Source organism: Oryzias latipes, chromosome 11 (genome assembly GCF_053564925.1).
Source record: "Oryzias latipes strain Hd-rR chromosome 11, Olatipes_Hd-rR_3.1".
Taxonomy (NCBI): Eukaryota; Metazoa; Chordata; class Actinopteri; order Beloniformes; family Adrianichthyidae; genus Oryzias; species Oryzias latipes.
Window position 1 is genome coordinate 17102636 of NC_136247.1, and position 14015 is coordinate 17116650.

Genomic DNA, 14015 nt, shown 5'->3' on the forward strand with positions numbered 1-14015 from the left:
CAGCGCGGATGGTGTTGGTGCTGTTCTCCTACAGGAGGATGACTCAGGAATAGACCACCCAGTGAGCTACTTCTCGAAGAAGCTCAATGATCATCAGAAGAGGTACTCCACCATTGAGAAAGAGGCTCTATCATTACTCCTGGCGTTACAGCATTTCGAGGTATATGTTGGCTCAAGTACAGTACCAGTTAAGGTCTTTACAGATCATAGTCCCTTGGTATTTCTTAGGCGGATGTCTAACCACAACCAGCGCCTTATGCGTTGGGCGCTGTTCATACAGGACTACAACCTCGAGATGCACCACAAGAGGGGTTCTGAAAATGTTATCGCTGATGCCTTATCGCGATCTGTGTAGGCAAGTTTTTTTTTTTGTTTGTTTGTGTGGTCTGGACTTGTAAGGGTGGGGGTGTTACAGGCACAGCCCTCTGCTTTGCTTTCATCCTGTTGTGTTTCACTTCAGTTAATTTCCTGATGATGTTCACCTGGGACTGCAGCTTCATCAGCTGTGACTGGCCGCCTGCTGGTCATGTGGTGCTCCTCTACCAGGAAGCCGGAGCCTATTAAAGCACACCTGGGAGCTGAGCCTGGCAGAGTCTGGTGAGCTGTCTCTGGCTGACACTCACTGCGATCCTGACTCTCTTTTGGCTGCATGCTTCTGACTAAGCTGTTTTCCTCAGGTACGTGGTGGGAGGTTGTGATCAGGCAAGTTTGGGGCCCCATACATTTTCACACGCAGGCTGAACTTTGTTAGACACACCAGGTAAGGGGTTGGTGCCATTTCTTGTAATGTTTTGTATGTTTGTATTTAGACTAGTTAGGTAGTCTTTTGTTGTTCTTTTGATTTATGGGTTTAGTTGCAGAGTTAGGCCTGGTTTTGTTATATTGAGTTTATTTATTTGGCACAACCCAAACGTCACTTCCTCCCCCACAGGTAATTGTTTGCAGCAGCCTGAGTCTTTGAATATTATAAACCATATTTATATACATCATCCTTGACTACTTGTCTTATTTCATGGTTGTACTGTTGCGCCCTCCCCAGGGACGTAACAATATATATATATATATATATATATATATATATATATATATATATATATATATATGGTATATATATATATATATATATATATGGTATATATATATATATATATATACCGCAAATTTATCGTTATCGCAATATCCAGCTCTGCAATATGCATATCGCAATAGACAGCGAATATCGCAATAAATCGCAAACCCAAAATATGTTAAAACAATCTTCTAACAGCTTGAAGCATTTAACGAATCAAATAAATCCCTTTATGTTTTGACCAATCAGTTGGACGCCTTCCCATTGTTGACCAATCAGATGGAGGTCTATTATGTTAGATGATTGTCCCCTATGTCGATGAGGGTCATTTGGAGTATAATTTTAAACTGTTGCAATTAAATGGGAATGATGTTTTTGTTTATTTTTCTATTTGTTTATCTACCGCAAATTATATCGTTATCGCAATGTTGATCACTAATATCGCATATCGCAAGTTTTCCTCATATCGTGCAGCCCTAATATATATGGTATCAAACTCAAGTATTTTTTTAATTATGTAAACTTAAATGAGACAAACGGTAATTACTGATCCTTTAAGGTAGCAAAGAAAATGATAACATTTTAGAAAAATTAGCAAAACGAAAGACTTTACATAAAGAAAAAGGGAACAAAATAAAAATCTATGCTTTGTATTTAAAGAAATAGCATGCCATTGGCAAAAGAAGACATGCATGTTAAACCCCCACTGTTCCTTTTCAGTAAATCACACCAAACAGAAACCTTACAGCTCCAATCTACTGCTTATTTACACAATGGGAGCAAGGGCTTTGAAACCAGTTAACTGACAGCTTCCCAAATGTTTTGCCGTTCCAGTTTTTGAAATGCACACTACTTTTGTTTTACCTCCGTTGCTACTTCTAAGCAGTGCAGAGAAAAGACAAAACGTTTCTTTTTTCTAGAACAGAGAACTTCACAAAGGGAAAAGCAATGTTCAAACAAACATGTTGCATCCAAACTAGAAGTTCAAGGGTGAGCATATTGATAAAGACCATCATCACCCTCAACACAAACAGTTTAAGGGGCTGCAAACAGGCTAAAGACTTCCACCAGTCAGGGCACAACCTGATCCTTTGGCTAAATGGGCTGCAAACAGACAGTCATGGCACACTTTGGATTCATTTCCCTCTCTTCTATCAAAAAAAGTTTCCTTTTACTATGAACTTTTCCTTGCACAGTGATTTTTGTTTTTGTTTTATGACAAATGAAAAAAAAACAAAAAACATCGCTTCATAACCAAAATTGAAGACATTTTTTCACATGTAGCTGTTTTTAGAAGGCCATATTTTTTGCGCCGATGTTGTTAGTGCAGGGCGTTTGATTGTGTGGGCCAGCATATCTCTCACCAGAACTATCAGGCCTGGTGGTATTGTCTTTTCACTTACTTGTACACAGCCAAAAAATACCTCTTTATGCAAACATGGCAGCATGCCAGCTGCAAAATTACACATATACCGTACGTAGGGGTGTATATGATTCGATATTTGCGGTTGTCGAATTGATTCACTTTCGATTTTGGTTCGTTTTGAACGATTCAATTCACTGACCAAAAATGGATCCAGGACATCTTTAGCCAAAACCTCAACAAGTGCGACTCAGAGTTAAATGCCTCTGATTGAACGGTGCAGGTGAAGTTTTCCAGATTCCTTTTACTTCTTGCATGATAATCAGGTGTAAATTACACATGCGGACAAACAAACCAGTCAACCAGAATTTATTCCAAGTGCGTTCACATTTTAGTTTCCGAAAGTTTCGCTCACTTATGTGTTTTCATATCAAAACATTACAAACAAAGCATTATGAGAACATTCTACCACACTATATGGTCACGTGTTGCCAAAGTGTTCCCACACATTGGACTGTAATGATAGAATGGTTCATGTTTTGCTGACATCACATGTGTGTTGTCCGCTGTGATGCACATGGTCGTTTTTATATTAAAGTAAAATAAATATACCATGTCTTAATATTGTCCAATTCAGGTTCGATTATCGATTTATCTCATTTTAAAAATATTTTTTTATTGGTAAAGGAATTGGACGATTTGATTCAACCCTGCCTTAGACAAATCAATCTGATTCAATCGTAGGAATAGAAATTGATTTGTCGACTAATCAATTAATTGTTACACCCCTACATATACTGCATTTTAAAGTGTTTATTAGTGGCTGACACAAACTAACCCTTGTACTTCAGAGCTTTAGCTCCAGCGTTGAAACTTTTACAACGCTACACTTTTTTGGTTACACAATCAATGTAAATTAGCTAATTCTGAAGTAGAGAAAAGCGGCAATATTGCTGCAAAAGCCCATTTGAGAAACTACTTTTCTCTGCGTCAGAATCAGCTGATTTACAGTAATTGTAAATGGTCAAAGATTTATCATATTAAAATCATATATTTAACATTTATCATATCAAGACTGTGCATTATTTAGGTGTCACCGATGAAAATTTGGGTGTTAAAGGGGTAACCATTAGCTCTGATTAACTCTGATCTGCCATAAAGCGATAGAAAATCAAATCTAGCTAACAGATGGACTTTTCATAGACATGAGTCAGCCATCCAAAGGAAAAGCAGAAAAATATGGAGGCATGAGAATTTGGAGTTTCTGAATACACTATGTTAATTAGGTTTTGTCTTTTAAAATATAAGAATTTAAGAACAAAAACTTATCTTGCTTCAATGCCTAAAGTTCAGGATTTTTGAAAGCTCTGCTATTTTTGGGGTAATTAGGACACTGAGGAACCACTTTGATGACGGTTTTACACATCTAAAGGCTTGCACTCTGCACTAATTTTGGGCCTTCAAGCTTCTGTGCAAAGCAACATTTGTGAGGGATGTGACCAGATGATAATTAACACGAAAGCCGTCCAGTCAATGATATCCCACCAACAGCACTGTCAACCAAATAACAGGATTGGTTTAGTTACCCGAAGACCCAGTTTTAACATACAGATTAGCTTAATCTGCCCTACTGGACTAAGGATTAAAGGGAAAGACCCAGTCCCATCCTTCTTCTGCCCCATATTTGCAGTCATAACATTTCACAGATGATAATCTGCTCCTGTGACATCATGATGTCAGGACAAAACACATTCAGGCAGAGATGAAAACCTCACTAGAGTACTTATGTGATGGTGAGGTGTCTAGGTTCTTTTTAAAAGCAAACAAATTTAAAAAATTTGTCATTTAGTATCTTAAAATACAATTTAGGAGTTCATGTATGCATCCAGCGTGATCGATTCCAATCTACAGTATATGTTTCTGATGACATAGAACAATTTACAAAACCGGTCTACATTTAACACACAGATTTATCCATCTTTGTCTTATCTTTATGTGTGCAAAATAAATAAATAAAAATACTCTCAATTATGAATCCCGTTGTAATCCTTTCCGAACTTTCTGAACCGATGTTTCCATGTACAAACAAACCACAAACAGGGAAATGTAACACTAGAACCAATGCTTAGAGCCACACCTCTGAGGCCACAAGGGGTGGTCTATAAAATATTCATCAAAAAACAGAACTTCTGTCGGTCATAAATCTTTTGATTGAAAGTTTGAAGGGTATGCTTTGAACTGATTTGTTTGTTGTTGTTGTTTTTTTTCTTAATTAAAGGCCAACTTGCAATGATGAAATTCAAACGATAAATTCTCTGTCAAGTTAGGGAGAGATGTGACCTCCCTGAAGGACCCTTAGCAAAATGTAGTACACTTGAGGTTTATTTAATGACATATACTTGAGTAAAAGTACAGTAAGGTCCCTAAAGATTATGTACGTGTCATGTAGGAAGTATACTAACTGACTATTTTTTTCAGATTAAATTGGAACATTTAAAGTTTAAAATATATAGATAGCATATAAAAAGTAAACTTTGGGCATACTGCCTCATCTTTAGCATGGACTACTTGTAGTACACTTAAATAGATTACTTTTTGCTGAGGGTAACATTAAATACACAAAGAAGACAAACTTCTACTTAGCACTTGGAACCCTGTACAAAGACAAAAGACTGTGCATAATGCAGACATTTCCATTTAAAATTTAGGGATGCGTGCATGTAACTTGAAAATTAATACTTTCAAAATGTGAATGCTTGTTTCACAGAGAAAAGTGTTATCTTATCCAGTGCATTAAAAAAGCAAACCCATGCTCAAACAAGTGCTCATTATCTGGCAGAAACGCAGTCCTACCTTGTCGGACATCTCTGGGAGCTATGGCAATTGCATCATTGGAATGCAGCTCAGTGACGCAGCAGTCCTCAGGAACCAGTGAACCATTGCTGAAACTATGCGGCGTCTCTGGCAGTAAGGGGATATGCGGCGGTACAATGTTGTGATTAGGACAAACGCAGCCTGTTTGAGTCATCCCGCAACCGTCCCGGTCAGATTGGTCCTGGTTTTCCTTGTGATCCAGACGCAAACATTCCTCGAACCATCGGCAGAGCACACCACAGGTAAACTGACTAGAGTTCTCATTGTTTATGAGCAACACCTCTACCAGTCTCTGTTCTAGCAACTCCTTGGTTACCTGAGGCTCATCTGCAGTTTGATGTCTCGTTAGACACAACTGGACAAAGTTCTTATCAAACTGTAGGAAAGAATAAAGTCTGTCTGAGTCTGTTTGGCTGCCACAGAGATCCAGGACTTCCTGATCTCTGGATGTCTGTAAGTGAAGAGGACAGCTTTGATTGGCTGAGTGATGGTCAAGAGACAGAAGCATGGGGAAGTGTGTCTGGCAGATGATGGGGTGACGGGCAAAGCGGAGATAGAGCGAATACTTCGTTGGATCTGGATTTTCCAGGGACCAGGAACAGCCAGGAGTCCTTGATGGAAAGAGCTCCCTTAGGGAGAAAGAGCCATAGAGTACCCCTGTTACAAGGCTGGAGCACGGCGGAGAGATGGGTGAGGGAGGCCCCTCTGCCCTGCTGCTATCAGCAGCCCCATGGGCAGCCTCAGCCAAGGCAAAGAGGGGAGCTAGACGGAGGTCAGACACAGCAGCCAGGACCCCAGCCACAGCCAGGAGGGAGGACAGCACAGACAGACACACCCCACCAGCAGTGTTCATCCTATGACATTCGTCCTGTAGAGACAAAGAAAAGAGAAGACGTAGGGTTAAATATTAGACACACTCAGTTTAATCTTCAAACAAAATCAACATGAAAAAGAAAAACAAAGACTTCTTTTCAAGAGACCAGACAGAAGAATAATGTGTGGTTGGAAGTGCCAAAATGAGTGATGTCTACCTTGCCTCAGAGTATAACATCAGTAACTTTTTGACAGCAGTTTTCATGAAGTTCTCAGAGCACATACACAAGAACTGTCAAAATCACCAACATTTCCCCGCTGGGCTGGATTAAAACAGTTGATGACTTGGCTGTTGAGACATACACTGTTGGGCCTGTTCTATTCTTTCCTGATGATTTGTGCACACAAACACATTCATGCACACACACGCGTCATCCTGCTGAGCCAACCCCCTAAGGCTCTGGCAAACTATTACCATCACTGACACAGTAAGGGTCCACCAACAGCCTGATTTTTTTGATTCACACAGCTTACACTCATAATACTGCCAGAAAAAGAAAAAAAAAATCCCCATTTAGTGTCTTACGTTTTGTTTGAAACTGCTTTACTATTGTCTGCTTTTTGATAGACTTTAACAAAAAACATGTTTGGAAAATGGGAACGCCTGCTACAACCTCGTAAAAACAATGTAAAAAATTACTTATTTTTGCAACAAATACCATTTCCACAAGTCCCAGTACAAGCATCTTTTGTTCTATTGTCAAAGCGTTTCCAGTGGTCTTTTAATTATGATTGTTCAGTTTTTTTGTCAAAAATGCATTATTTACACCCCCTTCCGCTATTTTATAGCCCCTCACACCCTCAACCTAACATTACCAGTGCTGCAAAAAAGTCAAGCAATACACAGCAGATGAGGAAAATGAAGGGGATAGTCGTCTACAAGCGGATGTCTCAGAATGGAGCGGATCAGGGAGCTTGTAGCTTTTTCCAGCAACATTTCTTTCTTCTGCTCCTGATTCACAATAATTTGAATACAGAAATACTCAGAAATGCAATTTAAACCTAATTTTCTTCATAGATGTCCTCTATTATGAGAAAATTGCTACAAGAACATGTTATAAATAGAAACAAAAAACATGATTTACATTGGAATGGGTCTTTATTAATGCAGTTGTTTAATAAAAGTTAACACATACATGTAAAAACAAATCTGGGAGAAAACATGATTAGAGCTGATCGGCATGTGTGTTTATTTTCAGTGAATTATTTTCCTCCTTTCACTGCTTTTTGTCTAAGATCCTATTTTCATCTTCCAATAGAAGTAAATCAAATCAAGTGATCTAAAGAGTCAAGAGAGAGATAAACATATTTCCCCCAAAGCTACTTCATAAATAATCCACATTTGCCCTAATACTTGTAGCCTTAAGCTTAATTTTTTGCTGCAGTCTGTCGGTCCACTCAAAGCTGATTTGAGAGATCAAACTGAGCGGCCTCTTCAAAAAAAAAAAAAAAAAAAAAAAAGTTTCAAATTATTCTTCACATAGAGCTAATATTTGAACTTATCTGGCTTTTGATTTGAGAAGATTTCAACCTGTCATGACAAAGGATTCTCAAAATTTTGCACAGTAAAGTTTTCAAGGTCTTAGTAAAAGTAAGCAGTTGGTCACACAATAATAATATCCAGGTGGAATAGAGATATGACCAAACCCACTGACCTCCAAGCGAAACACATTGGAGGATAAAAATGATAAGAGCCACGTCAATTCACCGTGCAACCACTAGGGGGGTTGTTGTACAATCAAGACATTTCCTATTCATTCTAGTATAAATGTTACAACAATAAATATATATTTAAATTCTCAACCTTTTTTACTTTTAAATTTCATTGACAGCTGCTCTTGGAGTAAATTTTATGTAGTTTTTTTTTCCATATTTGACAAAAAATATGTGCAAAATAGGGTCTGGTTTTGTAATTGACAGGCAACATGTCCTCAGCTCTAGATCGACCTCACAGGTACTGCTGCAAGAACTAATATTCTTTCACACCTGTTTGTTCATTTTTAGAAATATAGGAGAAAAAGGAGCAAAACAAAAAGCTTCAAATTGTTCAAATACAAATCAATGGCTCACGTAATTACAGCCATCTTGTCTGTTTTTTCTGTTATTTGTGGCTACGATGGAGCTAAAAAAAAGCCTTAAGACCAGTTAAACACAAAACAGTGGGTCATGTTGTATCAGACATTTACCCGACGTGACAAAATCCACTTAACAAATCACTGCAACTGATAAAACTACTTCTCCGTTGCTTTTATGAGTGCTTTTGTTTTGTAGCATTTAGACAAGTCACAGAATAAGAGACACTTCTGGTTTCACTGGAAGTAGAGTATATTTGGGCTAAAAAACATAAAAGACAAATAAATGCTGCATGGAAATACAAAAGAGTAGGAGTGGGGAGGGAAGTGCATTAGAAGCTTTGGGATTTTACATGAAAGAAAACTAAGGAGGGAATATACATCACGCATATAAAAATATTATTCATCTCATCTGGATTTTAGTTAAATTAACTCACAGCAATGAAAGAGGATAAAATAGTTTACGGTTGCATTTAAAGACCATTCACTTTAAAAAGACAAGCGAGCATAAAATGCATATTTGCAACCCTGAGGGTCATAGCAAGGTCTCGGGAGTTTCTACCGAAGCCCCCAGGTGAAAGTTCAGGTTTAGAGAGAAGGCAAATACAGTTTGAATGGATCTGTAAACATAACATTTGGTTATGACTATAAGGGTGTAACGATTTATTTTACCAACGATTCAATTTATTTTTGAACAATCCAATTCGATTCGATTCACTGACCTAAAATGGATCCAGGACATCTTTAGCCAAAACCTCAACAAGTGTGACTCAGATAAAAAATACCGGGGTACTGAACAGTGCAGGTCAAGTTTTTCAGATTCCTTGGATTTCTTGCAAGATAATTAAAGGTAAAATTAAATATCTGGACAAGAAAAAAAACACAAATAAACAATAATTCATTAACAATAATTAATGCCAAGTGCATCCACATTTTAGTTTCTGAAAGTTCAGTCCACTGTTGTTTTTCCTCATCCAAATATTCCAAAGGGAACAATTTTAGAACATTATAAAACACTGTATGGTCACATGTCTTTGCTAATTTCAGAGTGTTTCCACACATCGGACTGGAATGACGGACTAATCCTTTTTTGATGCCATCACAAGAGTGTTATCCGCTGTGTTGCACTTGGTCATTTTTACGTTATATTAAACTAGTCTTCAACCACCTCCAAAGTTTCATTGACCTTTGACTTTGGAAAGAGTCCTCCATCTTGAATTGAAAAAAAAAAAGAAAAAGAAAAAAACATCAGCTTAAGAACCAGCTACAAATGTAAACCCCTCCAATACATTTCTATCTATTGCCTCTAAACTCCTTAAGTATCAGTGGAAAACTTCTTGGGAAGAAAGGTTGAAATGACATAACATTTTATATAAGTTTATTTCATGTTTTTCCACGCTTTTCTTTTAACTGCTGTGGAGCACAATTCTCAAATGCACATTTTCACTTTTATATTCACCAAAAAAAGACTGCATTGTTGCTGCGGCGGCACTTTCAGGCATGTTTAAGTTGAAGGAAAGTTACTATAACATGTTGTGGAATATGTTTAAGAACATTGTTCAGCCTGGCATATAAAGGGAGTACCACACTTTGCCACTTGCAGAAAAATCTGGCAGACATATCTTTCCAGACGGCAATCCAGCTGGCGGCATTCTACTCATCCCCATGCGACACTGAACTGTTAAATCCATAATTTCAGTGTGAGAATAAAATTATGTCTACATGATCAAAGGTCTTTAGTTCATTTTGCAGTGAGCAACACTGACCAATCCTTGGATTTCATTATTTTACCAAGAGTGATTCTTTTTTAAACTGTATCACAGAATCATGCAAAGGCAAAACAAGGGGTTTTTACACATGGAAAGAAGTTAGAAAGTGTCAAGTAAATTGTTTTTTGGGACAATGAACAATGCATATTCATAGATCCACAGTCTGTGCAACAGAAATCCTAAAGTGCTGTCTTCTTGAGGGCATTCTGTCTCGCTTCACTCTAAAACAGCACTTCACTGTGGGCATCTATAAATATTCATCAGCTCTGATGTCTTCTTTCCCCCCTTCCACCTTGACATTAATGTTATCACCAAGAATGGAAAAATATGTAGATCCCTCGTTCCTCATCTCTCTTTTCCTTGCGCTGTCTTCTTGGCGGTGTCTTCATTCTTTTATGCGCTAAAGTGACAAAAAGACTAATCTTGTTTTTGTCCTCACCATCATGTGAAGCAGGACACTACAGAGAGTCCAGTTTGAACACGTGTTTTTTATTTTATTTTTATGATGGAGGACATATGAAAAGACAACTAAGAATAAAATTGCATTTCTGAGAATGTCTTTATTTAAATTGCTGTGAATAAGAAACAGATAAAACAAACAAAAAAAAGCTGTTCGAACAGAAACAGAAGGGTGACGGGAAGTGGTGGTGGGTTACCTCTGCGCCAATAGTCCCGGCCACAACTCAAAGGCAAATTTCTAATAAATAAATGACGTTCTGCAAAAACTGTCCTTTACGACACAGGTTCTACGGTTTTGGCTAAAAAGGGCACAGTCATGGTTAGAAGATCACTGGAAAGTACGGATTAAAAGATGATAGGAGTGGGAATTTCAAGTAATATCCAGGAATTGAAAAAAATTTTTTTTTATTTAATTCAATGTATTTTTTATGATAGCTTCATTGTTGTTACTACACGCATACTTTTCGAACCTTAGTTTCAGTTTTAGAGCCACCAGTGACTGCACAGATGATCCAAATGCAAAGTCACAGAAAGCTCCTGTCTGTGACCTGAAAATCGATCTCGTCAAATTGTTAAGTGCCTGTCACCTCTCCCCCACATGTGTGCGCTCGACTCACCTCCTCGCCTTTTATTTCCTCCCAGCTGAGGCACGAGAGAAGAGGAAGGGCAAAGCAAATTTGGCAAGGAGGACAAAAGGAACGAGCAATGAGAGTCTGGGAATTTGTGTGGAGGTGATTAGGTAAGTGAATGTTAGTGGGGAAAATGGGAGCAGGAATGTCACTGAAGGCAGACAGCCGTGGGACTCCGGAGAAAAAGGCACCGAGTCAAGCTATCAAAACCAAAAGAAAAAGGTAATTTGACTCAAGTTTACAAAGGATCAGCAAATGGAACCAACTCTTAGATGGTTTTTCTGTCCCTCTGTCCTTTATACCTGAACGTCAAGTCTCTCTTACCATTTGCCTATAAGTCTAAATTCTAGAAACTTTGTTGAATCGTCAGGTTAAACCAACCAAACCAATCTGGTATTAATTTCAACTTATGGAGTACAATGAAAAGCATGGAGTATATTTGCTATTGAAAGGAAAAAAAAAATGATCCAGAATCCAGGATTTGAGCCAGAAGGCTTTACCCAGGGGTAGGGTCAATCTTTACTCGTATTTACTTGTACTAACTATTTTCACAAATTGCATTACACTCACAATTGAATGCTTTTGTCACAGAAAAAAAGCAAAATGTTATTCTCAATCACAAAATAAAACCTATACAGTGTTCTCTCTTGTGACGTGGGGGTTATGTAGGGGTTGAAATGCCAATGTTCAAACCGTCATTAAAAAAAGACTCCAGTTTTATAAATGAAAATGAAGCTCTGATGGCAACTAAAGATTTCTGTAAATGTGGTAAACTGAATGCAGAGACAAGGTCTACAGCCAATCAAGATGCAGAACACAATGCAAAATAAATACAAATACACAAAAAAAGCAGCAAGACCACAAAAAAATGAACTGCAATATAGCGGGGGGGACCATTGTTTATCCAATGACTGATGGGAAAAAACCTCAGCCAAACTACAACTGAAAAACTAAACCAACAAGACCAATTGTTTTAGTTTATTCTTAAATCTGTATATGTTTCACAAGCTGCCTGGTTTTCTCTATTAGGGTCTTTCACACATGCTTTTTTTACAGCTCAATCAGAAAGTAGTTAATTGCAAAATGTCTTTGTTTGTTTTTTTACTCAAAAAGACAGAAATGTAAATACTTTCACATCTTTCAATTTCCTTTCTTCATTTTTACTGTGATAGTTAATGTCTTAATAAAAGTTTTTTTTTTCTTTGTGTGTTTTTTTTTTTTTTTTTCATGTTGTCAATTTCTTCTAATGAAATTCCGTTTGAGCTTCTATTACATGGTCCAAAAACCTTTACGAAACACTTCACTAGCATGTAGCGTTTATTCAATAAGTTCCAAACCTGATTTTTGATGATGATAAATGCTTCATCCCAGCCAGGTATTGATAATAAGAGCAATTAATTTCACATGAGTGAATAAATGATTACTAAGGCTGAGCCCAGGCAAACAGCTGCGGTGGAAATTCTTTTTGCTCTTTTGCTGCAGACAAAGTTGAAAAATGCTTTTTGCAAAAGAAGACCTTTTTTTTCCTCAGTAAGAAATTTTAAAAACACAAATTTATTTTTCTTTTAGGCTCTAACCACCTGAAATGACAAAACTATTCCTGTACTTCTCTACTTTCTAACAGCCCAGTTCTCAAAGATTTCAAGTTTGATTTATTCAATTTGGATAACAGACTGCCATTACTTTTGTTGTGAACAAAAGCGTCTGGATGCTCAGTTGGTAAGGGCGCAGGACTCACACCTGGAAAACCAGGGTTTCATTTGCAAGGGCCACCATGAGCTTCATCCATTGTGGGTCTCCTTGGGCAAGACCCTTTGTACTACCACTACCTATGTAGCCACATGGGCCCACGTCTGGGTGCCCAGACTTGGAGAACTTCCCACTCTGCTCCAAATTGACAACTTATGTGTGCAATGACTGATTTTCATCTACCTCAACACACACAATATTTATTCATGCTGCACTTTATTTTACTCTATTTTATTCTTTTTTTAATACTTGTATTTGCATTGGGTACTTGTACATCTTTTGGATTAAATTTATAGTATCACCACTCTAAGGCTGCTAAAATTTCATGGTATTATTTACAATGACAAAGGTTTCTGATTCTGATACCTGCGCAGATCAGTCCAAGCTGCGTCACTGTGGCGAACAACGACAAATTTTATTGTTAACAAAATATTAACTTTATTGTAATTATTTAAGGTTTTTTTTTTTACATTACATGTCTAATTTAATTATATATACTAAACATTAATAAGAAAAATCCAATTGTGACAGGAACTTTATTTTACTGTATCACAAATACTTCTCCTGGTACTTTTACTACAGAGTATTTTAGTAACTAACTCAGTCACAATAGGAATCAAGTAATGACTAACTATATAAAATCACTATTTTACAGTGATTCTTACCCTCTGTTAAATGTTTGAACCTCACACAAATATTTCTTCCAAAACTTCAATTGAGCCAATGATTTTGTTTTTCCTCACAAAAAAACAGCAGCATGTGTGAGGACAGACTAGTGTTACTACTTAAATCTGTTGGGTGTTTTCTGTTTAAATCCAGACAGCAACACATGGTACGGAGGGTCTTTAAAGCATCACAAAAAACACAAACCTCTTCTTCATTCATGCATAGACTTTAATATTTGTCTGCTTTTGCTCAGTAAAGGAATAGGGCCAAAAAGCAAACAATTAAAGCTTATGAAAAGAAAAAAACAACAGTAAAACTAACATATTTCCCCCATAATTTAATCCTTTGTTAATGATTCAGTTAATCTCAATTTCAATGGCAATTGGAACATTAAAAAAAAAAAAAGAGTTAGGCATCACAAAAATAAAATACAAAATGTATCAAGATTTGTGAAGATTTGCTATTAATACGCAATATGTTTTTATAATAAAT

At 37.2% G+C, this 14015-nt stretch overlaps 1 protein-coding gene across 19 annotated transcripts in view; it reads right to left on the minus strand.

Moving 5' to 3' along the window:
- Positions 1-14015, minus strand: part of adgrb2 (adhesion G protein-coupled receptor B2) — a 317335-nt gene that overhangs the window by 215005 nt on the left and 88315 nt on the right. For all 19 annotated transcript variants that reach the window (XM_078954906.1, XM_078954905.1, XM_078954908.1 and 16 more), the window contains one exon: positions 5286-6174. In XM_078954906.1, coding sequence (XP_078811032.1) covers positions 5286-6174 — 889 coding nt within the window. The remainder of the gene's footprint in view (positions 1-5285; positions 6175-14015) is intronic.